The 26,212-nt window shown below is 37.2% G+C and overlaps 1 protein-coding gene across 2 annotated transcripts in view; it reads left to right on the top strand.

Moving 5' to 3' along the window:
* Positions 1-26,212, top strand: part of ATG5 (autophagy related 5) — a 130,058-nt gene that overhangs the window by 42,574 nt on the left and 61,272 nt on the right. For both annotated transcript variants that reach the window (XM_060616291.3, XM_060616292.2), the window contains one exon: positions 9,057-9,219. In XM_060616291.3, the coding sequence (XP_060472274.1) occupies positions 9,057-9,219 (163 nt within the window). The remainder of the gene's footprint in view (positions 1-9,056; positions 9,220-26,212) is intronic.

The raw sequence follows: 26,212 nt of genomic DNA, 5'->3' as shown, positions 1-26,212 counted from the left end.
ATACACCACGACTGTGTTGAGGTTGTCCCAGAAATACAAGGGTGATTCAGCTTTCAAATATCAATGAATACATATAATTCAGCACATTTACAGACAAAGGTAGAAAAATCATACAGTCACATAGATCCTTGCTGAAAAAGGCTTTTGACAAAATTCAGTATCCATTTGTCCTCAAAACACTTAGCAAATTTAGGAATAGAAGGGAATTTCTTTGATTTGACACAGAGTAAGTATAAAAGCCTATAGCTAAAATCATGCTAAACGGTGGTTTACTGAATGTTTCACCCTAAGATCAGGAAAAAGGCAAGGATGTCTATTCCCACCACTTCTACGGGCAGTTTTACTCTACTGCAAAATATGTATTCCTAAAAAACAATATGCTGTTAAAAATCACAGGACTTGGGGGAAAATTCATTAAGGGCACAAAACTGAAAACTTTATTAGTGACAAAAAATATAGGAACCTAATAAAAGCACAGTTTTACATATATTAAATCGTTAAGTACATAAATACTACAATAAATATGGCACTTTATATTGAAAAAGACTGGAAGTTTGGTTTGTAGAAATGAGCATTGGAAGAGTTTGCAGCCTGTCACTTATTGTGAAGTGGTGGAAGGAAAGTTGTCTCAAATCAGACAAAACCGTAACACCAGATGTGGATGAGTGTAGCTTGTAACGGGAATCGAGGAGGCAGGTGCATTGCTGAAGTGTGTGTGTTTTGTGTATTTTGTGGCTCAGTTTAGCTGGGTGCAGTTTCTTTATTCACCTAGTATTTCTGGTGGACAGTATTTACAAAAGTAAATATGAAGTTCACATTCCTCAAATTGTTCTCTAATACATCACTTGCTTTGGAACCAATCCAAAAAACTTGAATGGTGTATATACACAAATGTGTATATATGTACATATAAATTATTCATATGTATTCACATAATATGTGTATATATGAATAACCAATTAGCACATGAAAAGGCACTCAACACCTTTAGTCATCAGGGAAGTGCATATTAAAACCACAATGAATGCTTACTTTGGCAGTGTATAAATTGGAATTGGAATGAGAGGAGATAAGGATGACACACACAGTTGTGAAGCATTCCATATTTAAAACAAAAAAAAATGACTAAAATTAAAAAGACTGACAGCACCAAGTTTGAGGACATGGAATAACCAAGACTCTTATAACTTGGTGGTGGTTGTGTAAAATTGTGGTATCACCTTGGAAAACAATTTGGCAGTTTCTAAATAATGTTAACCATAAACTTATTCTGTGATCCAGCATTTCTGTTTTAAGGTAAATACCCAAGAAAAATGAAAACATGTTCACAAAATATTTGTACACTAAAGTTCACAGCAGCTTTCTTAATAATAGCTACAATCCGGATACGATCTTAATGTAAGATTTTTGGATGAACAGACTGGTTTAACAATTCAGTGGTATACTACTCTGCAGCAAAAAGGAACTATTTATACATGCAGTAACAGATGAATTTCAAAAGCATTGTGCTAAGTAAAAGATGCTGGATTATACAATACTACATTTTATGATTCTATTTGTATGTGATTGTATTCTAGGCAAAACTAATCTTGTGTTACAAATCAGACAAGCTGGGTCAAAATGAGGGGGAACTGATTGCAAAGGGCCCCAAAGAACTTTTTGGGTGTAGTGACGGTAATATTGTATATCTTATTTGGGCAGATTTAACTGTTTATCTGTATACTTAAAATTTTTGCATTTCACTCTGTGTGAATCAGTAACACTGACTTGATTTAAAAAGTTTACTGAGAAAGGACAGGTGAGAACAGTCATGGTCTCTGCCTTGTGGAGGTTAAAAGTGGTGTGACATAAGAACGTAAGTGACATAGAGTTAAGCATATGAACTTTGTGAACTTAACCCAGACTTGGGATGTAAAAAATTTCCTGGAGGAGGTGATGTAAATCTGAACCTGAAGAAGGAGGAGGATATTTTTGTAGTTGTGTAAGTGGTCAAGTGATAGGCAAGGAGAAAGAGGGTTCTAGGCAGAGGAGATGTTTTGTGTAGAGGCACAGAAATGAGGGAGTAAGGCTGAGAGAATGAGTAGGTGATGGATAATCAAGATCATCGGAGCAGAGAGTATGTGTGTGGGAGAAGGGAAAGAGAATGGAGTATGTGAAGTGGGAGCAAGAGATTATGATGAAGAGGTTAGCAGAGATGTAAGTCTTTCAGAACCTCGAAGGCTTTGGGAGAAGTTTGATTTTTTTCCTGAAAGTAGAGCAGAGCAGCTGAGTGTGAGAAGATCTGATTTGTATTTTAGGAAAAGCACCGTGACTCCCAATGTGAAAATCGAATTAAAGGGCTTAGGACTTCGGGCATGAGACCCAGCTTCAAGGCTTCTCAGAAATATCAGAAAATTGACAGTTTGTACTAGGAAAGCGGCTCTGGGGATGTTGAAAGTGAATGGATTCAGATCTGTTTGGGATGTGGACTCAGTAGAACTTGACTGAATGTGGGAGGTGGGGAGGAGGAGTCAAGAGGACATTTCTTTTGGATTTGCTGAAGTCTCATATGCCTACTGATATATCTACTAGATTAATGAGCATATGCATCCTTGTCATGAGAAGGATCTTGGCTGGGACAGATATCAAGACTTATTAGTCCATAAATGATGTGGAAGTAGGAAAGCTTATGAGGGTGAGTATGGAATGAAAAAAGCAATGAGGTCCTAGGCTAGAAACTTGAAGAATACCGGCATTTAAGGAATGGCGCTGGAATAGGCTTTTTGCAAATGAGAATGAGAGAAGATCAGAGAAAAATGAGAAGTGTGGTATCACAGACTTGAGGATGACTGCTTCAAGGAGTATATTCAAAGATGCTAGATGTTTGGTGAGAGCTTAAAACAAGGGCTGAAAGGTACCATTGCTGACCTTCAAGAGAGCAGTTTGCAAGAGTGGTGAGGGTAGCAGACAGATTACATGGGTAATAAGAGCTGACTGCCAGCTTGGTCACCTTAAAGGTTGGCTCTGAAGGGAAGAAGAAAGAGGACTGTAACCAGAGGGAAGTTGGGTTGTTTTTTTTTTTTTAAGTTTTATTTTATTATTTTAATTTTATTTTTTAATTTACATGTAAATAAGTTAGCATATAGTGTAACAATGATTTCAGGAGTAGATTCCTTAATGATTCCTACCCATTGAGCCCATCCCTCCTCCCACAACCCCTCCAGTAACCCTCTGTTTGTTCTCTATATTTAAGAGTCTGTTTTGTCCCCCTCCCTGTTTTTATACTATTTTTGCTTCCCTTCCCTTATGTTCATCTGTTTTCTTTTTTTTTTTTTTTTAATTTTGCTTTGGGTGCATGTTTTATTTTTAGGAACAAATAATGGGAAACAGTGATTAGAGAGAAAATCGTTAAAAATGATTTATAGGAAGAGGGGAATAATTAATTGCATTGAGTTTCAAAGATTCAAAAAGATGGGATATAGCAAATACGATGGTAGATACTCCTTAGATTGTACCAGGAGGGAAGGAGATGATTGGTTGAAGGTAAGTTTGCAGATTGGATCTGGTAAAATTAGAAGCTTTAAGAAAATTGGGGTGCCTGGCTGTCTCATTTGGTAGAGTGTGCAACTCCTGATCTTGGGGTTGTGAGTTCAAGCCCCATGTTGGGTATAGAGATTACTTAAAAATAAGGTCTTTAAAAAGGTTTAAGAAAATCAAGAAAGTTTAACCAATTTTAGTGCTGATTTTAACATTGATTCCATTAACTTTCATGGCATATTCTTCTGTCATCCTGAAAACTATATTTTAAAAGATATATTTGAAAAATCCCCTCCCTTTCGATCCCCACATGCACACACACCAAAGTGATCTTAGAAGGAAATTTGAAGATTTTATAAAAGGAAGTCTTTTAAACTCTGGCCTTATATTTTCCCTGTAAGAACGCGGAGCGTGCTATTAGAGGTGACTCAACAGTCAAATAAAACAACATTGCTATGTATGTTATTTTGCCATAACAAAATACCACAGACTGAATGGCTTAAAAAGAGAAATTTATTTTCTCACACATGGTTCAGGAGGCTGGAAAATCCAAGATCAAAGTCCAGCAGGATTCAGTTTCTGGTGAGGGCTGTTTTCCTGGTGTGCAGATGGTTGCTTTCTCTCTGTGTCTTTATATGGCCTTTCCTCCTTGTGTGTGGAGAGTGAGTGAGCTCTGTGCTGTCTTTCTTATAAGGACACTAGTCCTGTTGGATCAGGGTCCCACCCATATGATTTCATTTAACCTTAATTGATTCCTTAGGGGCCCGTCTCCAAATACAGCCACATTGAGGATTAGGGCTTCAGCATGAGAATATTAGGGGGACACAAACATTGAGTCTGTAACACTCTATTAGCAACTGCTGCATTTTTAAGGGGGTGTTTGATTCTTTTGGATCACATGGAGACTTTTTGTTTTCCTCTCTTGTCTTAATAGAGCTTACAGTATTTTTTAAAAATTGAGGTATAATTGACATATAGTATTATATTACTCTTGAGTGTGCAACATGATTCAGTATTTGTATAAGTTGCAAGAAGATCACTAGTTAACATCTGTCACCATACGTAGTTACAAATTTTTTCTTGTGATGAGAATTTTTAAAATTTACTCTCAGCAGCTTTCAAATATACAATACAGTATTTGTTTTGAGAAAGAGAGGGTGAGAGTGAGCAAGGGGCAGAGAGGGAGAGAGAGACAGAATCCCATGAGAGGCAGAGAAAGAGAATCCCATGAGGGGCGGAGAGAGAGAGGGAGAGAGCGTGAATCCCACGCAGGCTCCACACTGTCAGAGCAGAGCCCGAAGTGAGGCTTGAAGCGGGGCTTGAACTCACAAACTGTGAGATCATGACCTGAGCCAAAGTCAGGCGCTTAACCGACTGAGCCACACAGGCACCCCTACAATACACTATTAGTGACTGTAGTTATCGAGCTGTACATTACACCCCCATGTAATTATTACTTATTTCATAACTGGAAGTTTTTATCTTTTGATCCCCTTCACTCTTTTTGTGTAATCCTCAACCACTGCCTCTGGCAATTACTAGTTTATGCTCTGTATCTGTGAGCTTCACCGCCCCCCGCCCCTTTTAGATTCCACATATAAGTGAGATCATTATGGTATGTGTGTTTCTCTTTCTGATTTACTTCACTTAGATAATGCCTCAAGGTCCATCCATGTTACAGATGCAGAGACCTTGTTCTTTTTAATGGCTGAATGGTATTCTATTATGTGTGTATATGTATGTGTATATATACATATACACATACCACATCTTCTTTATCCATTCATCTGTCCAAGGACAGTTATGTTGTTTCTATGTCCTGGCTACCATAAATAATGCTGCAGTGAACATGGGAGTGCAGATATCTTTCTGAGATAGTGATTTCGTTTTTAAGTTTTGGAGAAACCTCCACATAGTATTTTCCATAGTGTCTGCACCAATTTATATTCCTGCTGTCAATACAAAAGGGTTCTTTTTCTCAACATCCTCATCAACATTTGTTATTTCTTGTCTTTTTGTTAATAGCCATTCTATTAGGAGTGCGGTGATATCACTGTGGTTTTGATTTGCATTTCTCTGATGATGAGTGATGTTGAGCATCTGTGTCTGTTTGTCGTATGTAGGTCTTCTTTGGAAAAATGTCTATTTTTTAATTGGATGGTTTTTTTTTGTTGATGAGTTGTATGATTTTTTAAAATATATTTTGGATATTATTCCTTTACTAGATATATGATTTGCAGTTATTTTCTCCTCTTCCATAGATTGCCTTTTCATTTTGTTGATGGTTTTTGCTGTGCACAAGCTTTTTAGTTTGTTCTAGTCATACTTGTTTGTTTTTGCTTTTGTTGCCTTAGCTTTTGGTGTCAAGCTTGAAATATTAATAAGTTGAACCAATTTGACAATAAATTTCATATATTAAAAAAAAGAAATATTAATAAGTTGAAAAGCCTTTTTTTTTTTCACTTGTGAGTAGTTTCAGTTTAGTGTTGTTTGGTTATCTAATGTTTATGTATCTATTTTAGACCATCTAAATTGGATTCATATTTTAATTAAAGGACACTGACGATAATATCTAAGTAAGTGGTATTTTCCAGATTAGACTGGGATGCCTGGGTGGCTCAGTTGGTTAAGCATCCGACTTCAGCTCAGGTCATAATCTCACGGTTTGTGGGTTCGAGTCCAGTGTTGGGCTCTGTGCTGACGGCTCAGAGCCTGGAGCCTGCTTCAGATTCTGTGTCTCCCTCTCTCTCTGTCCCTCCTCCACTTGCTCTCTGTCTCTGTCTGTCTGTCTTTGTCTCTTTCAAAAATAAATGAACATTAAAAAATTTTTTTTAAGTGAAATTAGATAAGTTTATCAGCCATTTTGACTTGAAAGATTAATGAAAGCAAGTAAACATGGTGTCAGACTCTACCTGTATTTGCAAGAATTTGTTTGGACTGAGAAGATAATGCACTTATACACAACTGCTAATGTATGTAAGAAGATATTAGAAATGTAATGAATCAAGAATCTGTCTGGAATTTTATTGTGAAGCTTTTAAAAAAAGATTTCCCACCCCACCACAACCTAATCATGGAAGGAAGAACATCTCATGAGCAGGAGCTGAGGGGGCTTTGACTGAAACATCTGTCACTTTATTCATTGCAATGATTGATTCAGTTGCTGTGACTGCCTGTGTAGATATTTCCTCTTTCTGTTACTGCTTTCATGTTTTCTTTGAGTTCATTTTATTAAATAGTTCACTTTCCTCCTAGAGATATAGAATATTCTCTCGAAGCGTACATATATAAAAACCTACAGTCTTGATAGACCCCTCATTTACAATAAAGACTAGTCATTTATGACTGTCAGCTATCATTTATGGGTGTCTGCAAATTGGTTAAGTTTAGAAACATGCAGAACAATAGAAATCTGGGAAAAGCAAAGCTTCAGTATCTTTTCTGATTGCAGGAGCCGTTGAGGGGATTAGCCGCCTATGCTGAAGCAACACTAGAAAATGGGGGATTTTTCCCTTTGATTTCTCAAACCATTGTTTTTGAGAGATCCTAACTCCTTTTTTCATAATCAGATTGTACACAATTTTAAGAAATTCTAACAGTGTGTAAGCTTAAATAGGTCATAAATTCAAGCTACATGAAAGTAATATTTACTTTGGAGTATGAACTTTCTTATTTGGAGTATGAACTTTCTTATTTGCTGCCACTCATACATCACCAAAATGGACAGTTAGTGGCACAGAGAACTGTACAGTATCTGAAAAAGCCATTCTAAATTTAGAGACCAAATATAACAAAGTTAAAGTTTTCATAAATAGAAATAATTATTACAATGTTAATCCATTTGAATATCATAGCATTGATATGATGTACATTTATTGTTTATCCTGGTCAGGAAACCAGGACAACTCCCTTCAATCTAGCCTAAGCAGAACAAATACAGTGGATTGTAAAGCTGATTAAGGCAGGGACCCTCCCTCTGCCATCCATACCCTCTCCCATCTTGTAGTGTTGCCTTTCTCTCTCTCCTATTCTCCTTTTGCCTTTTCATTTTTACAGAATTTTATATTTTCTCATCATCTTTGCCTTTGTGTGCCTGTGTCTGAAAATCCCTGTCTTTGTTCTTCATGGATCTCTGGTTCAATAGCACCATGAATCTAAAAATCCCTTTGTACCTAGAGAGACAATTTGATTGTCTCAGCTGGTCTCTTCTCCAGGCAGCTGTGACCAGTGGGGAGTTAAATAATGCCTGACCTTTTTACTCAGCAGATCCGTGCAGTCCAATTCTTATTAGAACAGGAGGTATGAATGACTATTTGCATTAAAAAAAAAATATTTTAGGAGATATCAGTGGGTAGTAAGGTGCCTTTTCTTTTGGTAGGAGGGCATGTATTGTAAATTTCCTTGTCATTCAGGAGCTTTCCATGATTGGGGTAGTTGAATGTTGCTGTTAATAGTATCCGAGTAGGCTATCGCTAAGTGCTTTTTTTCTGCCATTATTACTTGTCTCAGTTTTTACCAAAGGACTTATCAACGACTTTTGGTAAAATAATCTTTGAATATAATCATTACCTTAAGTATTCAGGTCTTATGGAGGAAGTGGTATTGCATAGTGGTTAAAAACTGGGACTCTTGAGTCAGACTACTCCTCGCTTGACCACTTGCAAGCTGTGCGACTCTCTCTACTCCCTGGTCTTTTTAATTAATTAGTTAATTAAAAATTTTTTAATCTGTGAAGTAGCAATAACAGTTTTTACTGTAAGGGTGGTTATGAAGATTAAATTACATAGTCCATATGAAAAGTCTTGTACAATGTTTGTCACATAGTAAGTGTTCAATTAGTGTTGGCTCTTATTCTCTTTCTTTTTTCAGTGAAAAGAACTGTAGTCATCTAATTCACATAACTGCTTATCTGTCTAGTGATCTTTACCTCACCTGCCTAAAAGATTCAGTGACATGTAGGATATAAATTTTGGTGTTGACCTTAAAAGCTGCATTTTAACCGCTTCATTAAGGTCTAATTGACATGCAGCAAACTGTACATATTAAAAATGTACACTTTGATAAGTTTATACTACAATTTATGTGTTCATTTACCTGTTGACATTTAGGATGTTTCCTGGATTTTGGCTGTTAGAAATGAGACAACTGTGAATATTCACATGCAAGTCTTTGTATGGAAAAATGTTTTTGTTTCTCTTAGGTAATTGCCTAGTTGTAGAATGACTGGATCAGATGGAAGGTGTATGTTTACCTTTTCTAAAAAATGACCAAACTGTTTTCCAAAGTCAGAGCCTTCTTTTATGTTGTTTTAAACATAATGTTACATAAGAATTATTAGAAAAAGTACAAAATACACCAGCTAGCTAAATATTTTTAACTTAATTTAAAGAGTATTTGGAATTGTACTGAAATCTCATTATTGGGAAGTTAACAGATGGTTTGCTAAAAATATTGGATAGTTGAGGGAGATACATTTCTTTACGAAGCTAATTTTGTAATATGTGTACCTGTTTTATATGTGTATTTTTTTCCTTCGATAGAGTTTTCCAGAAAAGGACCTTCTGCACTGTCCATCTAAGGATGCAATTGAAGCTCATTTTATGTCTTGTGTGAAAGAAGCTGATGCATTAAAGCATAAAAGTCAAGTAATCAATGAAATGCAGAAAAAAGATCATAAGCAGCTCTGGATGGGATTACAAAATGGTAAATATAACACCGTTTAATTTCAGAATACCACTTTTTAAAGTATGAAATAACTGTAACCCTGTGAGTAGCTGGTACGTTTTAGGATTGGTGGTACAAGTTTAAATTCCAGCCTCTACACACAAAATTTAGCTACAAAAGTAGCTGCCTTTACCCGTCCGTAACATCGTATTCTTCCAACATCCTTCTCTTCGTGGATTCGCTAGTAGTGGGATGGTTGCTTTGCCCATAACACCAGCTCGTATTACAAACCTCTTGTGTTTAGCTTCTGGAGAAAGTGCCCTCGTTGCTAGTCATCTTCCTGGAATTGCAACTGGACACCCTGTGTGCATACCAAAGTGCCTCCCCCTGCTAGGGCATAAACTCCAGCCCTTGCTTTCTCAGAGCAGTATGACTCGCTTCGTGCTTGCATTCTCTCTCCCCTGGCTGGGATTTAGAAAATACACTCAAGGAAAAAGCTGAGAGGAATCTGCAGCTCACCTCTGTATTCTCCCATCTTCTTAATCTTGCCTGCATTGATTGCCCCCCAGTTGTCTTATTTACAGGCAGCCATTGTTTTGCATGGGTCCAGTAGTTCATATGCTTTAGTTAAATAGTACTAGGTCCTTAACAATCTGGTTCAAATTTCACTTACTTTCATAAAGTTACTGAAATTACATAAAGTACAAACTTTATTGCTAGCTCTTTAGTCCATGAATCATTTACCAGCATAGATGCATCATGATCAGAGACCAGTCACATCACTTCCTTCAGTGTCTGTCAGTGAATCATCGTTACTCACCTGTTACTTAGTTTACCCACAGACAGCAAAGCATGTAGTTGTGTTCCCTCCTTGTCTCCAGTGATAAGCCCATATAACATTTTGTAAAAGTGGATAATTGAAAGAGGGAATTGGCCAAGAAAGGTGAAAGTGCAGCAAATCCACAAAAAGTGGTAATGTTGGCCGTGGGATTTTACAGGAATAATGGAACCGTAAAAGAAACAGCGGGCTGTGAGCGTGTTGACACTACCATCTTTTGAGATGCTAGATATGCAGCCACAGGAACTTGGCGAAGGTGAACGTTTCCGCGTAAATGGGGAAAGTGATTGTGACAAAAAGGGTGAATTTATCCCTGGCAAAATGATGCTGGCAAAAAACTTAGCATTACAGGAACGCTCACGTTCCTGTAATGTTTCATGACATTGGAAGTGCAAATGATGAAATGCAAATGATGAAGTTGATCCGGACCCAGAAAGGCATGTGACAGTTTGCCAAGGTTTAGGAAAGATGCTCGCTTGTAAGCTCTGTGTCAAGAAAGCAAGCACTATTCAAACTGTGCTTTAGTTTTTTACAGAATAATAAATAAGATGCTGGAATTCTCAGCGTTTCTCATGTTTTAAATTCCAGTATACTAAATAAATTAATTTTGTTTACTTCATTTTCTTACGCATTTATAACTAAGAAAGAGAGTTTTTAATGTTTTGACAATTTTTAAAGACCACACCATTGATTATTAAGATCACTTTGCACGGTTTCATGGTGACTTTTCCAGTCCTGCACTACTATGCAAAGCAAGGCTTGCCTGTATTTGTCCATATAGTTGTTTTTAGATAGGAAATTAGTCCAAAATAAGCTGGAATTTAATGGCAATAATGAGAATAAAATAGAAGACCCACTTTCTCCCCCAACTCCACCCTTGAAAACATAATTTTAGTAATTTTTAAAAACTGTGATCCATTTTTATCTTTGAGACTATACTATTACCATGGCAAAGAGGTGTTTGTTGTCATGTAGTATTTATTGAACTTTCATTATACAAACAGGGCATTATCTGAGACTTCAGTAGTGCAAAAGGTACATACTTGATGACAGTGTGTATTGTAAATTAAATTTTGTCATTTCTCTTAATTTCTTAGATTTGAGTTACAATGAGTTGCTCCTTAGTTTTATATTTGTATGTTTGGTATTTCTTAATTAGATTGTAAGTTTTGCAAAGGCAGCCTTTCCCCTCCTTTATCTTACTGAGTATACAAATTCCTATTAAATATTTAAGAGAGTTTACAATCCCTTAAGATATATTTCTTCCTTTTTCTTGCTGGCTATTTGAAGATGAAATTGTAGGAGACTTGTGAATAAGAAGATAACCTAAGTAGAAGAAGCCTGGAATCTTGTCAAGAGAGCAGGGATCTGAGAATAATTTGGCTTCAGAATTGAAGTAAATAATTTAAATGGGCATTCAAGTAGGTGTTCTTGAAATCTTTTGTGAAACTGGGTGAGCCTGCTGTAGAGAGAGCTCAAGGATTCAGCAGCGGATTCTAAAGATGATTAAAATGTTTCACTTGGGGCATTGGAGGCTTGAGTGTGAGGGGCTGGTTAGGAGTTGTTTAGTTTCAACTCTCCTAGCAGCTCCGTAGGGCAACTCATTCAATCCCTTTGAGCTTCAGTTTCTTTATATGTAAAACATGAGCATATCTGCTATGTTCTCTTATAGGTGTCTTTAGAGGGTTTAAAGAAACACTTACACAGTTTATGGGAAAGTGTGTGAAAGGAAGTAAAGCTGTCTTGAAAAGAATTACTGAGAAGTCACTTTGAGACCCTAGAACAGGGGGTTGGCAGACTATGGTCATGGGTCAGCCACCAGTTTTTATAAAAACAGTCTTTATAATAAAGACTTATTAGAACCCTGCCACACCCGTTATTTGTGTATTGTCTGTGACAGCTTTCATGCTACAATGGCTGAGTTAATAGTTGTGACAGAGACCATGTGGCCCACAGCCTAAAATATTTACTCGCTCTGCCCGCTTTAGAAAGCATTTGCCAGCTCACAGAAGGTTGACTAAACCAACAGCTCGTATTTATCATTGACCTAAAGCATGACTCAGAATGTCACATTCAGAGTTTTGTATAACTTAATGTATCAGACTTAGTCTAATAACTGCCTTCATTGCTATTTTTTGGCGTAAAATACCTCTTTTCCTATTTTTGTCTTAGCTCATATTCTTTCTTGGACATATGACTGTTTTAAAGTTAGCTTTATTAAGTTAAATTTTATTAAATTACTTTTCAAATTGAATTTCATTAAATCTGACTGGAAATGGTATGTGGTTAAAATGTACTTTCTTCCATTTTTATTTTTAGTTCTAAATTATTTTTTGTAGCAATTGTGTTTGGTCTGTCTTGCTTGTACTGGTAATGATTGAACTTACACTCAAAATTGTTCGTGTGGTATCCTGTGGGTACTGGAGACCTTGGTAGTTTATTTATTCTACTTTTTAAAATCTCAACTATTCATTTAGGAAATTTTTAGCTAAGTAAAGGCTGTTTGTAGGAAATCTATCTGGGGATTAAAGGCTGAATGTAAAGCCTTTTGAATGAATGCTACATTAAAGTAAATTGATGAAAGATGGGTTTAGTAGTTCCTTCTGCCTAGAATGCCCTTTCCTTCTCTTTTGTCTAATTCCTACTTGTGCTTTCGTGCTTATTTCTCTCATCACCTGCTATGTGAAGCCTTCTTTATTTTTTTAGCCAACAGATATTTAAAGAAGATCTAACATGTTCCTGACACTACTAGGAGTTAGTGACCATCCAGCAGTGATAAAACAAACATGGACCCTGTCTGCATGAAGCTTATAGCCACATGGAGGCAGAACTACCCATGTTTTCATGTTGTCAGGGCTTCTTGTCTGTCCATATGCATTTTTGCTCTCCTATTTTATCATGCTCTCATATAGTTATGATTTATGTAATTCTGCTAGAATATAAATTTCTCCTGGTTGGAGTGTATTATACATTTTGTAATCCCTGCCATCTAGTCCAGTCTTAGGCATGGAGCAGACAGAGTTAATATTGACTGAATGACTATTTATTCCTTTTTAATACTGTAAGGAAATAATATCAACAGCCTTTTATAAATAGTTTAATACTAGTGTAAAATGGAGGAAGTATTTTGTTTGAATTTATTTATGGAAATGGATTTTATGTTTAAGAACTTTTCCGTCCAAAAGAAGGTCCTATTAATTTGTGAAAACAAAGATATTTCACCTTTTGATTTGTATAATTGTAAATTGGTCAGAATTGAGACATAGCAGATGGTAAGTTTATTTCATTCAGAACTGCACCTGTAGATCCTAACAACTAAACAACGATTTAAACAGTTTTTGAATACTTTCAAATGCTAATTTTAATTTTTCAGATCTGTGTGAAAGAGAAATAAGAAAAACTTTTGAAACCAAGAAAACTCATTTAAGACATACTGTGCCTTTCAGTGTTTTTTATGGGTTTTCATTTTAGATATAAGAGTATTTAACCTCCCTGTGAAACCACGTTAATGACCACAAAAAAGAAAAGAAAGTAACATTTTTATTATATAGGAGGCTGTTGTCACTACATGTGCAGGCTATTTTCTATTAAATGTCAAGCTATTTTTCTTATAAGCTAGAGATTTGAAGAAATCTCCAAAATATATTTTTAACATATGACTTAGTTTTCAGCATTGGTTTTTTGAATACACTAAAAAAGAAAAGATAGCATTAAGTAAATTCCATAGTCCTTCAAATAAATCTAAGTTTTGACTGCCAAATCTGTTGAAAATATGCATTGTTTCTGAAATGTGGTTAATCCTTTTGAGCTAAGTAATTTTTTAGAGTAATCCATTATTTGGTAGTGAGCCATTTTAACCTAAAACTGGTTTTTAAGAGGAAATAATGAATGCTGAAAGGTGATTTTTAAAACAAGTCATAACATTTTGGAAATACTTTTGTTTGGGGGTGCCTGGGTGGCTCAGTCAGTTAGGCGTCTGACTTCGCCTCAGGTCATGATCTCGTGGTCTGTGGGTTTGAGTCCCGTGTCGGGCTCTGTACTGATAGCTCAGAGCCTGAAGTCTGCTTCAGACTGTGTCTCCCTCTCTCTGCCCCTTCCTAGCTCATGCTCTGTCTGTCTCTCTCTCAAAAATAAACATTAAAAAAATATTTAAAAAAAAGAAAATACTTTTGTTTGTTAGGTGATGTAAAAGATAAATGCAATGGTTTTAACTCTTTGGAGACTTGTATGATAGAGGCAGTTGGATTGTAATTGCATTGCTTTGTTTTTATCAGTTGCATGTAGTAGAATAAGTATTGGACTGAAGATCTGTTGGTCTGAGAAGGACCTGATCTTTATGTCTTATCAGCTGTGTGGTCTGGCAGATCACTTTCCTCTCTAAGCTGGAGTTCCTTATAAATGTGAATGCGGTAAGAGTTCACGAAACTCACATTCAAGGACTATAAAGTCGTAATCATATATACCTGAATTTTAATGATTAGATATTTTCAATTGATTCCAAAGGATTTCTTGGAAGAAGATTTACTATTGATGATCTCTCTCTCTTACCTCTCCCTCTTTCTTTCTTCCCCTTCCCTCCCCCTCTCTTTCTTCCCTTCCCCTCCCCCTCTCTTTCTTCCCCTTCCCTCCCCCTCTCTTTCTTCCCTTCCCCTCCCCCTCTCTTTCTTCCCCTTCCCTCCCCCTCTCTTTCTTCCCTTCCCCTCCCCCTCTCTTTCTTCCCCTCCCCTCCCCCTCTTTTTCTTCCCTTCCCCTCCCCCTCTCTTTCTTCCCCTCTTTCCCTTTTCCCTTCTTCCCTCTCCCTCCCTGTCCCTTTGAAGCAAGACTTGAGTGGAAGGTAACTTTCCAGAAATAAGTGTGGTGTCATAGAAAGAGTACTAAAGCAGAGAGAGAAGAGATTTTAAGATTGAGCTCTGTATCTTGAAGCTTCAATTTCTATGTTGTTACAGTGTCAGATGCTGTTCTAGGTGTAGGTGGTATGGAAGGAGGTTCCTAATAGGAGGCATAAGTACTTCTCTTGCACCTTTTGTCTGAACGAGAGGTTGATATTTGGTAAGCTTTCTGTTTGTCTTTAGCAAAATTCAGATTTTTACCACTTGTGAGAACACTGAGTTTACATTGTGTAAATAAGAGCAGAGTAAATAGTATAATGAGCCCCCACATACCTGTCACCCAGCCTCAGCAGTTACTAATATGTGGCCAATCTGTTTCCTCTATTACTTCTCGTCCCTCCCCCACGTTCAGTTTATAGGAATTTTTATCCTTTCATGCAGTGCCACAAATATTGTTTATAGATTTATATTCTTCATAGATTTTATACTCTGATATTTAATGAAGGCATGCAAACAACATTCATTATAGGAGAGTCATGCCCAGATCCTGGTAGTTTGGTTCAGCCAATTACAGGAACCTGTCATGTGCCTGGCACTGCACTAGGCATAGGGGCCCCTGGTGTGGATGTGACAGGCAGAGTCCTTTCTTCAGAGCTTACAGTCTGTTAGATGAGCCAGACATTAAGCAGATAGCCTTTAAATAATTATCACATTTATAACTTGAGTTGTGGAGGAAAGAGGAAGGGATAGAAAGCAGGGTGGTTTTGATGAAAGTGTTCCAGGCACAGGGAATGACCGGGTTGGGCAGAGAAGCAATAAAGAGCTTAATAAGTTCTGAGAGCTCAGGGAGGCCATTCTGACGAGAGCATGGTGATCAAGACCGAGAGTGGCTAGTAGGTAACAGTCCAAATTAGGCAGAGACCTGACAGTGCAAGTTAGCCGAGACCCTGTCTATTCAGGACCTTATAGGCTATTTTAATGATACGGAACTTAATCCCTAGAGAGTGAGGTGGGGTAGATAGGGGACCACTGAAAGATTTTAAGTAAGACTATAACAGATTTTCTTTTCAGAGGCATGTCTTTGAATGCAGTGTGGTTAACGAATTAATTCCTGCTATATAACTTGGTCCGTATTTTATGGGTATCATTTTCACGCTAATTCATTGAACAAGTAGTTAGTGAATCTATGTTGGTGATAAAACAGACTGAAATTCCTACCCTTATGCAGCCACAATTCTAGTGGGAGAGACCGACAAGAAGCATATATACATAAGTAAAATGCTTCATGTGTCATATGATGATAAGCGCTGTGGGAGAAAAATAAAACAGGGAAAGGTGAGAGAGAACTGTGTGGGGATAGGGCGTTGCTATTTTAAATAGAATGGTTATGGAAGGTGTCACTGATTGGGTGACATTAAATAAAGATCCAAAGCAGCATTATGCTTTATCTTGGGGTTAATACCTCCCTAGGCAGAGGGAACATCGAGGGCAAAGGCCCTGAGGTGAGAGAATGCTGGGCAGTTTCAAAGAATATAATCCTGTTTGTAGCTTTTTGAAATTACAGATAATGTAAGGGTTTTTTTCTGGCATACCTCTTTCTCTCTAGCCTTCTTGTCTATTTTCCCTCTACCTTTATAGTCTCACTTTTGTTTTTTTCTGTGTAGCAAAAATGACCCTCTTTTGTATCTACTTGTTTTCATAAGTCTCTTGGGATACAAAACATCCTTTTGGCAGTTGATTTTACACTATTTGGAAGCAATAAACAAAGTGTAAGAATGGATACCGGGAGGGATTGGACCTATTTATATTAAGGTGGTTAGGGAAGACCACTTTTAGGAGATGATATTTAACCTGAAGTCTTAAGGATGAGGACAAATGAACTGCCACTTCAGGAATAGCGTGCTTCAAGGGCACGAGGCAACAAAGAGTTTGGTATGTTTTAAGGAACTGGAGGAAGGCCACTGTGTCGTGGATAATAGTGACCACGAGGGAAGGGTGACATGAGGTGGGGTTGGAGAGATGGGAAAGAGCTAGATGATGCAGGGCCTTGTATAGGCCAAGGAAAATAATCTAGATGTTACCTGCGATGGGAAGTCACTGGAGAATTTTTAAGCGGGAGAGTGATGAGATACAAAGAGGATGTAAGAACATTCTGGCTGCTGAATGGAGGATGGAAAAGAAGGAGCCAAGATTGGAAGTGGAGAGGCTGTAGTAGTAGGTCCAGGTATAAGATGAAATGGAGAAAAGCCGGTAAATTTGGCGTTTATCCTGGAGGTAGAATGGACAGAATCTGTTAGATTGGCTGTAATGTTGGGGTGAAAAAAAGGGAGAGAATCATTTCTGGATTCTGACTGGGACAGCTAGATGGATAGTGCTGCTTTATACTGTGATATGAAATAACTAGATGGGGAACAGGTTTGGGGCGGGGAACCAACCCTAACTGAGGAGGTCAGCTTTGAGGCTGAAAATCTGAGATGTCTCTGAGACATTCATGTGGAGCTGTGTTGCGTTAGCTATTGCTAGAGTTAGTTATTGCTACTGTGCGTGTGTGGCAGTGGATGGAGACGGCTTAATAAGTTTGCATTGAATGCCGCAGGTTGTCATTTCCTACTCGTTTACTTTTACAGGTGCCATCTTTATTATTTGTCCTTTAAGTCAGTGTCCCCAGTGATACACGGCCGTGAACTATGGAGCAATTGCATGTATTCCTGATGTTTGGCAGTTCTTTATACCCACTAACCATTGTGTGCTTTCCTTTCGGCATACAGCTGACTTTGTCATTTCCAGTATTTTGCCCGCCATACAGTAAGGTGGGTAAGTTCAGCCTAAAGCTGTGTGTGTGGCACTCCAGAATCTACAACTTTGTGAGAAAGTTGCTTAAAGCAAGTTTGTAACCTGCTTGAGCGTTCAATTAAGTTTTACTGTGAAACAGTCAGGCATTTTTTACTCTATTATGTTACATCTTTTAAATCAGTCTCTCAGTGTTCTACTTTCTGCAATTAAAAATAATGATGGAAATCTAAGAAGGTTTTGTATTTGCGTTTTAATATAAAGCTATACAGATACTTTGTTAGGCTTTTGGAGAAAGATTACTCAAGGAATTGCATGATTCCAATGAATAAATACATTTGGTAATAATTTGGATCATAGCCTCTTACAGTTCTTTGGGTAGTGTTGGCAGTGAACATCATGAATAATAAAACTTGGTGAAAACATTTAGACAGTTACTTCATAATATCCTACAGATAATCCTAACAAAAGTTTTTGGCAACAGTCCATTAATAACAGTGAATGGTCATCTGTCCCAGCGTTCATTGGTGGTAGAGAATACATGAGATGCAGTTGATATATGATAAATCAATATGACTAGGTTAATTATCTAAACTCTGAATAATAATTGAAAATGTTTTAGTGAATTCCTAGCATTATAGGAACACAAAAATTTAGTTTTTAATGCGCTTTTAAGTATAATTTCAAATCATCTACAATGAAATGATTGCTCTATCATCTCTTTTGTTTATATTTCGTCCAGTTAAAAAACTTTCTAAAAATTTATACCTGCTAACACACTATCATTTTTTTCCTATAATGTAAGTGTGGAAAGGTTTAAGAAGCTGTTCCTCCACCATGTAGAGGAAATGCAAACAAACATCTGTCTCATAAATGATTTTCACTGTTGGAGCCATGACCTGTCATTACTATTTGAATTTACAGCATGGTTTCTCTTGGAAAAAATTTATACACACACAATATATGCATATACAGTTCAACTTATTTTGTTTTTAAGTGAATGTTTTATTTTGAAACTTAAGATATTTCATGACTTAAGAGAACAGAAAACCCAGAGGTACTTACTTTCCTAACATTTTTTTGTTTTGTCCTTATCACTTTTCTTAAGAGTACTGTTTCTCAAAGTGTAGACACTTGGGTCCGAAGCATCAGCATTACCTAGGAACTAATTAGAAACGTACCCTAGACCAACTGAATCAGAAACTCTAGGTTCCAACAAAAGGTCCCAGCAGTCTATGGATCCACAAGCCCTCCAGGTGATGGTGATGCACTGAAGTTTGAGAACCACTGCACTGGAGTGGGACTCCTCAGCCTTAGCACTATAGATATTTTGGAGTGGATAATTCTTGGTGTTGGGGCAGCAGCAGGGAGGGAGCTGTCTTATGCATTTGTGGGCATTTGGCAGCATTCCTGGTCTTTCTCCCCACTCGCTAGATGCCTGTAACATAGTACTCCCCACTCTCTATCATGACATTAAAAAATACCTCCAGACATTGCAAAATATTCCCTTGGGGGCAAAGTTGACCCATTTGAGAACCACTGCTCTAGAGAGAAGTGATAGATACAACTGGTTTTCCTTCAGAGTAGCAGTGACCACTTATGGAATACCCAGTTTCTGTGCTGGGTACTTTACATGAATTATCATTGTCATCAGAGCAGCCTTGCAGGATATGTTTGAAGGTTCATAGCCTGGGCCAACCCGTTGATGAAGTTTCTCATCTGTTTCACCAGCCCAACCCTTGAGAACTATTATGCTCAGTTGTTACAGGGACTCATTTAGGGTATATTTGGAACAAAAGGAATTTGGCATATAAGTGAATTAAAGATATTTTAACCAGTTAACTCTTCTTATCTATAAATTTAACCATGTGAACTTCTTATTGTAAGCTTAGCCCTACGTGTTTTTGGATGGCTCTCATTGTATTTTTGCTGTAGTGACTGTTAAGTGACAAATGAATCAATAGTATGCTGTCATTTCAGTAAGACTGAAGTGCTGACTTTTTTTAAATAACGTGTCTTCTATATTTTTCCTTTTCCCTCTTTTGCCTCCTTTCATCCCCCTCTCCACTGTGTAGCACTTGATCTCACTTGATCTAGTTCTGCATATCTTAGCCCTTTTTTCCTCTCTCTTCCCTCTCATTTAAATCGACCTAGTTTCTGATCCATTCCTTCATTATCTTTGTAGGGTCTGGATGGCCAGATTTACATTTTAGTTTAACAAGTTGTAATTGCTACTGGCCAGTGTGTTACCTGTTTCCAGATACCTCTTTCATGCACTTTAAAAAAAAAAAAAATTTTATGTTTATTCATTTTTGAAAGATAGAGACAGAGTATAAGCAGGGTTGGGGCGGAGAGAGAGGGGGACACAGAATCTGAAGCACACTCCAGTCTCTGAGCTGTCAGCTCAGACTCGACGTGGGGCTCGAACTCACGAACCGCGAGATCATGACTAGAGCCGAAGTCGGACACTCAACTGACTGAGCTACCCAGGTGCCCCAAACTTTTTAACAAAGACCTAGACATTAACTTTATTGAAAATTTCAGAATTTCAAGCCCCTTCTCCCCCACTCTTCCACTCCCCACTCCCCTGACCTTCTGTTTACTCTGTGTCTGCCAATGCAGACCAGTTTTGGTTAGTGACTGTGGTAATGACTTCTGGATGTCAGAATTCTGTATATTAGAGATGTTCTTGTCTGAACCAGAGAAGTGACTATAGCTGTACAGCAGTGCTAATTTCTTATTAGTCATGTCTCTTCTCTTTGATTGCTGTAGAAACTGTCAAAGATTCAGAAATTCTTTTATGTGAAAATCACATTTACAATTATTAAACCATGCCAGTATTTTAATTCGTATGCAGAGAGTTGCAAGATTTTAACCCCAAAACTAGAATAGAAATAGTTAATTTAACAAGTGAGTGCAAAATAAACAAATTTTTTCATCTAAGATACAGTGTGTTCCCTCAAGTCCTGATTATTATCTTCAGAGTATCTTTCTGTATAATAAGCATTTCTTGCCACAGGGTCCCTTTAGAATTAAGGCTATCCTTGATACCTGGGCTTTTTTGACATATAGTTTATTTCTTTCCCACTAGACGGATATCAATAAAATACCCCAAACCGTATTTTTAATTGGAGTTGATTTCATAAAATATTTAACCAAAAATACTTCATTTTGAATAGCTTTAAGCCATAGTGAAAGCTAAACAAGAAAAAGAGCCACAAAAACATGGCTCTTTTTCTTAAACTAGCTTCTTGGTTTTGTTAATATACACCTCAGATTTTTCCCTACAGTATTGTGCTGTTAGCCAGCATTTTTTTTTCATTTATTTTAAGGTGAAAAATTTTTTTTAATGTTCATTTATTTTTGTGAAAGAGAGAGCAAGCAGAGGAGGGGCAGAGAGAGAGAGAGAATGAGAAAGAGAATCCCAAGCAGGCTCCACACTGTCAGTGCCAAGCCTGATGTGGGGCTTGAACTCACGAACCATGAAATCATGACTTGAGCTGAAATCAAGAGTTGGACCCTTAACCGACTGGGCCACCCAAGCACCCCAAGGTGAAATTATTTGTATGTAGGATTTAAAAACTCTGAGAAAACATCTTTTACATATTTTTTTACAAGATAAAAAGTATTGATATTTGTCCACTCAAAATGTAAGGAGAGGTTGGATGAGAGAGCAGTCAGTGCTCTCTAATCTCTAGGAAGTAGGAGGAGAAAGAAGACAATTCCATAACCTTATTGAGTTAAGGGGAAAAACTTTAAACTTAGAAGTTTTCTCACCCATATTTTTATAATAATTTATTTTCAGGTGTTACTACACTCAAAAGAATACCATATGGCATTTAAATATTTGATTTATAGGGGCGCCTGGGTGGCTCAGTCGGTTAAGCGTCCGACTTCGGCTCAGGTCATGATCTCGCGGTCTGTGAGTTCGAGCCCCACGTTGGGCTCTGTGCTGACAGCTCAGAGCCTGGAGCCTGTTTCAGATTCTGTGTCTCCCTCTTTCTCTGACCCTCCCCGGTTCATGCTCTTTCTCTGTCTCAAAAATAAATAAATGTTAAAAAAAAAATTTTTTTTTAAATATTTGATTTATAAATCAGTAAGTTTAGAAACACTGCTAGAATAATTTCACATTTAGTAACTATTCTCATTTTTACCCTTAGGATTCTTAGAAATCCTGATTAATTTGTTTGCCTTGTAGGGTACATTATATATATGACTTGTCACTAAGAGCTACTGAATACATTTAAAATAATAGTATTTAGTCCAAACTAAACTCATTATAGGACATAATAAAATGTATAAAATACTAGGTGCACCCTATTTTGTAAGGTATGTATATAATGTTAGGAATCAACTTTGTTTTGGCAATGAATGAGTTATAATTAATTTTGTATTAAATGCCACCTGAATAATCCTAGTAGCTAATAATTGAACTATGATTGAATTTTCCAGTTTCAGACATCATTGTCCTTGTCTTCTTTTAGGAGGTGGTTCCTAATTGAGTGACATTTTCCATTGGTTATCACAGTGCATATCTCCTTATTCTTTGAAAAAATTGTGCCTTCATGAACATGTTGAAGCAAATAGTATTTATTTCTGCACTGGCTGCTGCTAAGTGTTCAGTATTGTCATCTGTAACTGTGAAAGGAGACAAGAATTGTTAAACTATTATACCTGACACTTCTATGAGTTTTGAAGTCTTTCAAAACTCTGAAACTTTGAAGTCTATCAAAAACTCTGGGGTTTTTGATAACATAAACATTTCATTTGTTAATAATTTCCTGGATTCCTGTTAATTATAGGTCATTGAATATACTCAACTTGGAGTACCGAGCAAGCAGTGTTCTTATTTATAGAAATGTAACTCAAAGTTTTCTGTGATATGGTATTGTATCCCTGAGAGTCTACTGGCTGGATGATGTCAGGTAAATAATTTACTTGCTTTGAACCTCAGTTTCCTCCTGTGTAAAATGAGGTTAACTATTCAGTAAGCTGCTATGAAAACCAGACAACATGAAACCCATATAGGGTTTTAATATTTTCTTAATGTTTTTAAAACCCTAGCTAAATTCTGTGCAAGTATGTTTTTACTAATAAAACCCATCTCTGAGGTCTTACTATAATTAGAACCCACAACTTTTCACTCTAGCTTTACTTCAGTGTGTTGTGTTGTTTAATACCGCTTCTTTTTTTTTTTTTTTTTTAATTTTTTTTAACGTTTATTTATTTTTGAGACAGAGAGAGACAGAGCATGAATGGGGGAGGAGCAGAGAGAGAGGGAGACACAGAATCGGAAGCAGGCTCCAGGCTCTGGGCCATCAGCCCAGAGCCCGACGCGGGGCTCGAACTCACGGACCGTGAGATCGTGACCTGAGCTGAAGTCGGACACTCAACCGACTGAGCCACCCAGGCGCCCCTAATACTGCTTCTTTACCAGCCTGCCTTTAGCATGCTTTTTACTTACGTGTCTGTCACGTGGTCATCTGCCTTTTAAAGACATGGGGTTGGGGTGGAGAGGACTTGGGCCCTTAAGCACTGCCAGTGCAAGATAAAGGACACATCAGACCTGTTAGAAGTTGTGATAATTTTACATGTGTCAGTTTGGCTTCTCCAACTACATATTAAGTGAAGGACAGAACCTATTGTGTACTTATTTTATTTTTTTTTAATTCTTTACAGCTTTCAGTACTTAATGAAGTACATAGATAGGAGCAGATAGTTTGATAGATTTAACTCTGTGCAGATGCTACAGAGTAAAAACTTGTTTGAGCACTGTGTCACCTTTTCTTTTCTCTTCCATGCCTAGAATTAAACTGGAGACTCGTAGAATGAACCATTTGCAAGTTAGGAACTTCTTGTAAAGGGATAATTTTCACGTTGAGAGGTTAGATGGCTTTCAAATAAAACAGAATTTACCTGGAATTATATTACATTTACTAAACTCTTGTGATGTCCTAGGTCTGGATACTTTTACATGTAGTATCTCAGTAATTCTTCACATGAATTAGGTAAACATTATCAACTTTGAAAAGAAGGAAATGAGCTCACGGAACTAGTAAGAGATGGGACAAGGATTTGAACCTAGACCTCTGATTCTAAAATGATTGTATTTTCCATTACATCTGGGGGTTATTAACTCTGGCTTCATATTAGAATCATCTGAAAGCTTCCAAAAATTACAGTTGCCAGGGCATCTGAAATAAGTGGTCTGGAGTGAGTCCCTGACATTTGTAGTTTTGTAAACCCAGGTGATCGAAGTGAGCAGCTGAAGCTGAGGAATGTTGCATTGAACATGGTGTCCCCCACTACCCCCCCCCCTCCTTTTTAAAGCTTTCGTTGTCAGTGAGTATTAATGGAATTTTTCTCATCAAAAGCACAAAGGATTTGCATTAGAATAAAGACAGAATATCCTGTGTAGTAAACATTGCACAGATATGGTGAACATAATGGATGTATGTTTTTCTCTGCCAGTCTTTCAAAAATTAAAATAGATTTTTGATTTTGTCTTAGGATTTTAGTGTGTTCTCTGAAGTGAAAATGAGCTTGCTGTATTTGTTTCTGGCCTTCTGACTTTAGGAAAGTGCTAAGTTTTAATTTAGCCTAAGAGGAAGAACATTTTCTCAATTTACAGTAGCTTTGAAAGCTAATAAATCAGATTATTGGTTATAAATCTACAGGTGATTTACACAGGGATACATTTAGTTAATTACTCTTGGCTTACCACTGTGCTACAGCTCTGTAAATCTCTGGCAAACAAGCTACTTTAAAGATTGTCTTTTAGATTAAATGAAGACTTAATTATAATTGAAGATCATTCTTTTTTTTATATTTAACATGAGCACATAGAATAAGTTTTTTTTTAGCATCATGAAATTTTTGAGTTTTCAGTCCCTTTTATGTAATCATTGGCCCAATTTCAAAATAAATATGAAATAAACTTTCTTAATTGGCCAGAATACAGTTATTGAATTCTGTCTACTTAAGAATAAAGTCAATTACTGGGATTAACTGTTGGAATACATTAGAGATGTTATAACCTGCAGTTATAGTTTATTGTGATGTTGAAATTAAAATTTACAGTCTGCTTTTTCCAGTTCCTAGTAAGATTAGTTTTCTTTAATTTCCAGCATATTTTAAGCCATTTTTAAAGTAACTAGTTTTTTCTGTCTCTGTTTATAGACCTGTGCTGTAAAGTATAACAAATCTGAGTCTCTCATCCTCCCAGATTAACGAGAAACCTCATTTTCCCCCCACCATGCTTATCCCCTCTCTCATAATATTTTAAGACATGTTAGGAGAAGGAGGGATGAGGAGGAATTGTTATTAGATCTTACAGATAGTAGAGGTAGAACTCTGACTGACCTGCTAAGACTTGAGGACTTAGATGTTTACCTAGATGTTCTTGGACCACTGTTCCTGTCCCCACCACCATTTTATGATATGGCTGGAGATTAATGCACTTGAAATTGATGGAAGGTGAATGATGACTAAATTGTTCCGTAGAGTGAGAAGATAGGTCTTATATGGTAGCAGAAATGGTTGGAGGAAGCAAAAGGGGTCATGAGGAGAATTTGGTATTATAAAGTGTTACAGCTGGATTGTATTATGGCTTTTAATCCCCCACCTGGGTAGCAAAGGCCACTCAGTTGCGTAACTCCAGGAGGCAGCACTCACACAGAGTTGGATGTGAGTGGTGTGAACTTCCTGGTCCTGAGACAGACTGAGTGCTCCGGCAGTCTTGTGATGATGGGGTTTTGGCAGAACCATTTTCCCATACTGGGTTTGACACTTCACACACCTTGCTGCTGAATCTGGAAGCTCAGTGTCTTCTCTTGTTGACTCTGAAGCAGCCTAAGAGATCACTTAAATGTAGTACTTACTTTGTGCAGGATACTGTTGTATTTTGCGTGTATTAACTAATTTATGTCTTGGAATGCCTTTATGAATATGTATGGTTAATGCCTTCATTTTACAGGCAGTTCCATTCATAGGAAATGAGAAAACAAAGTTTGAACGTATCTTGCTCAAACTTCTGCAGCTATTAAATGACCAAGCTAGGGGGCAAACCCATGCAGTGTGGCTCAAGTGTCTGCTTTTCCCACCATGCTATGTTACATTAGAGATTCCTTCTTTTTATTGTTCCCCATTCCCCTAAATCAGTCAGTCAGATAGTTATTTAGTCACTTAAACATTGAGCATTTACTTTGTGCCAGGAACTTTCTGGAGCTGAAGACAAAAGGCCTTGCCCTCATGGAACCTATATTTTATTTGGGGGAGAGAGACAAGAAGTAATAGACATGTGAATTGGGTGGTTTTAAATAGTGAAAAGTGTTTAGAGAGAAAATAGAACATTGCTTTAGTTCTAATTGAGGGGATCTTAGGCGGTGGTACTTCTGTTGTGACTTGAATGATGAGAAAGCAGCAGCTCATATGTGAAGGTTAGAAAGGTAAGGATTCCAGACTATGAGATGGTACATGCTTGGTGTTTTCTAGGGACAGGAAAGAAAAATCTCATGACTTGAAGCTGAGTAAGTAAACAGATTGGTGGGCAGTGAGATCTCAGAAGACTTCAGGA

The sequence above is a fragment of the Panthera onca genome, chromosome B2 (assembly GCF_046562875.1).
Source record: "Panthera onca isolate mPanOnc1 chromosome B2, mPanOnc1 haplotype 2, whole genome shotgun sequence".
NCBI classification, from domain to species: domain Eukaryota; kingdom Metazoa; phylum Chordata; class Mammalia; order Carnivora; family Felidae; genus Panthera; species Panthera onca.
The sequence above is the reverse complement of the archived record's forward strand: the minus strand, read 5'-3'. Positions and strand labels throughout refer to the sequence as shown.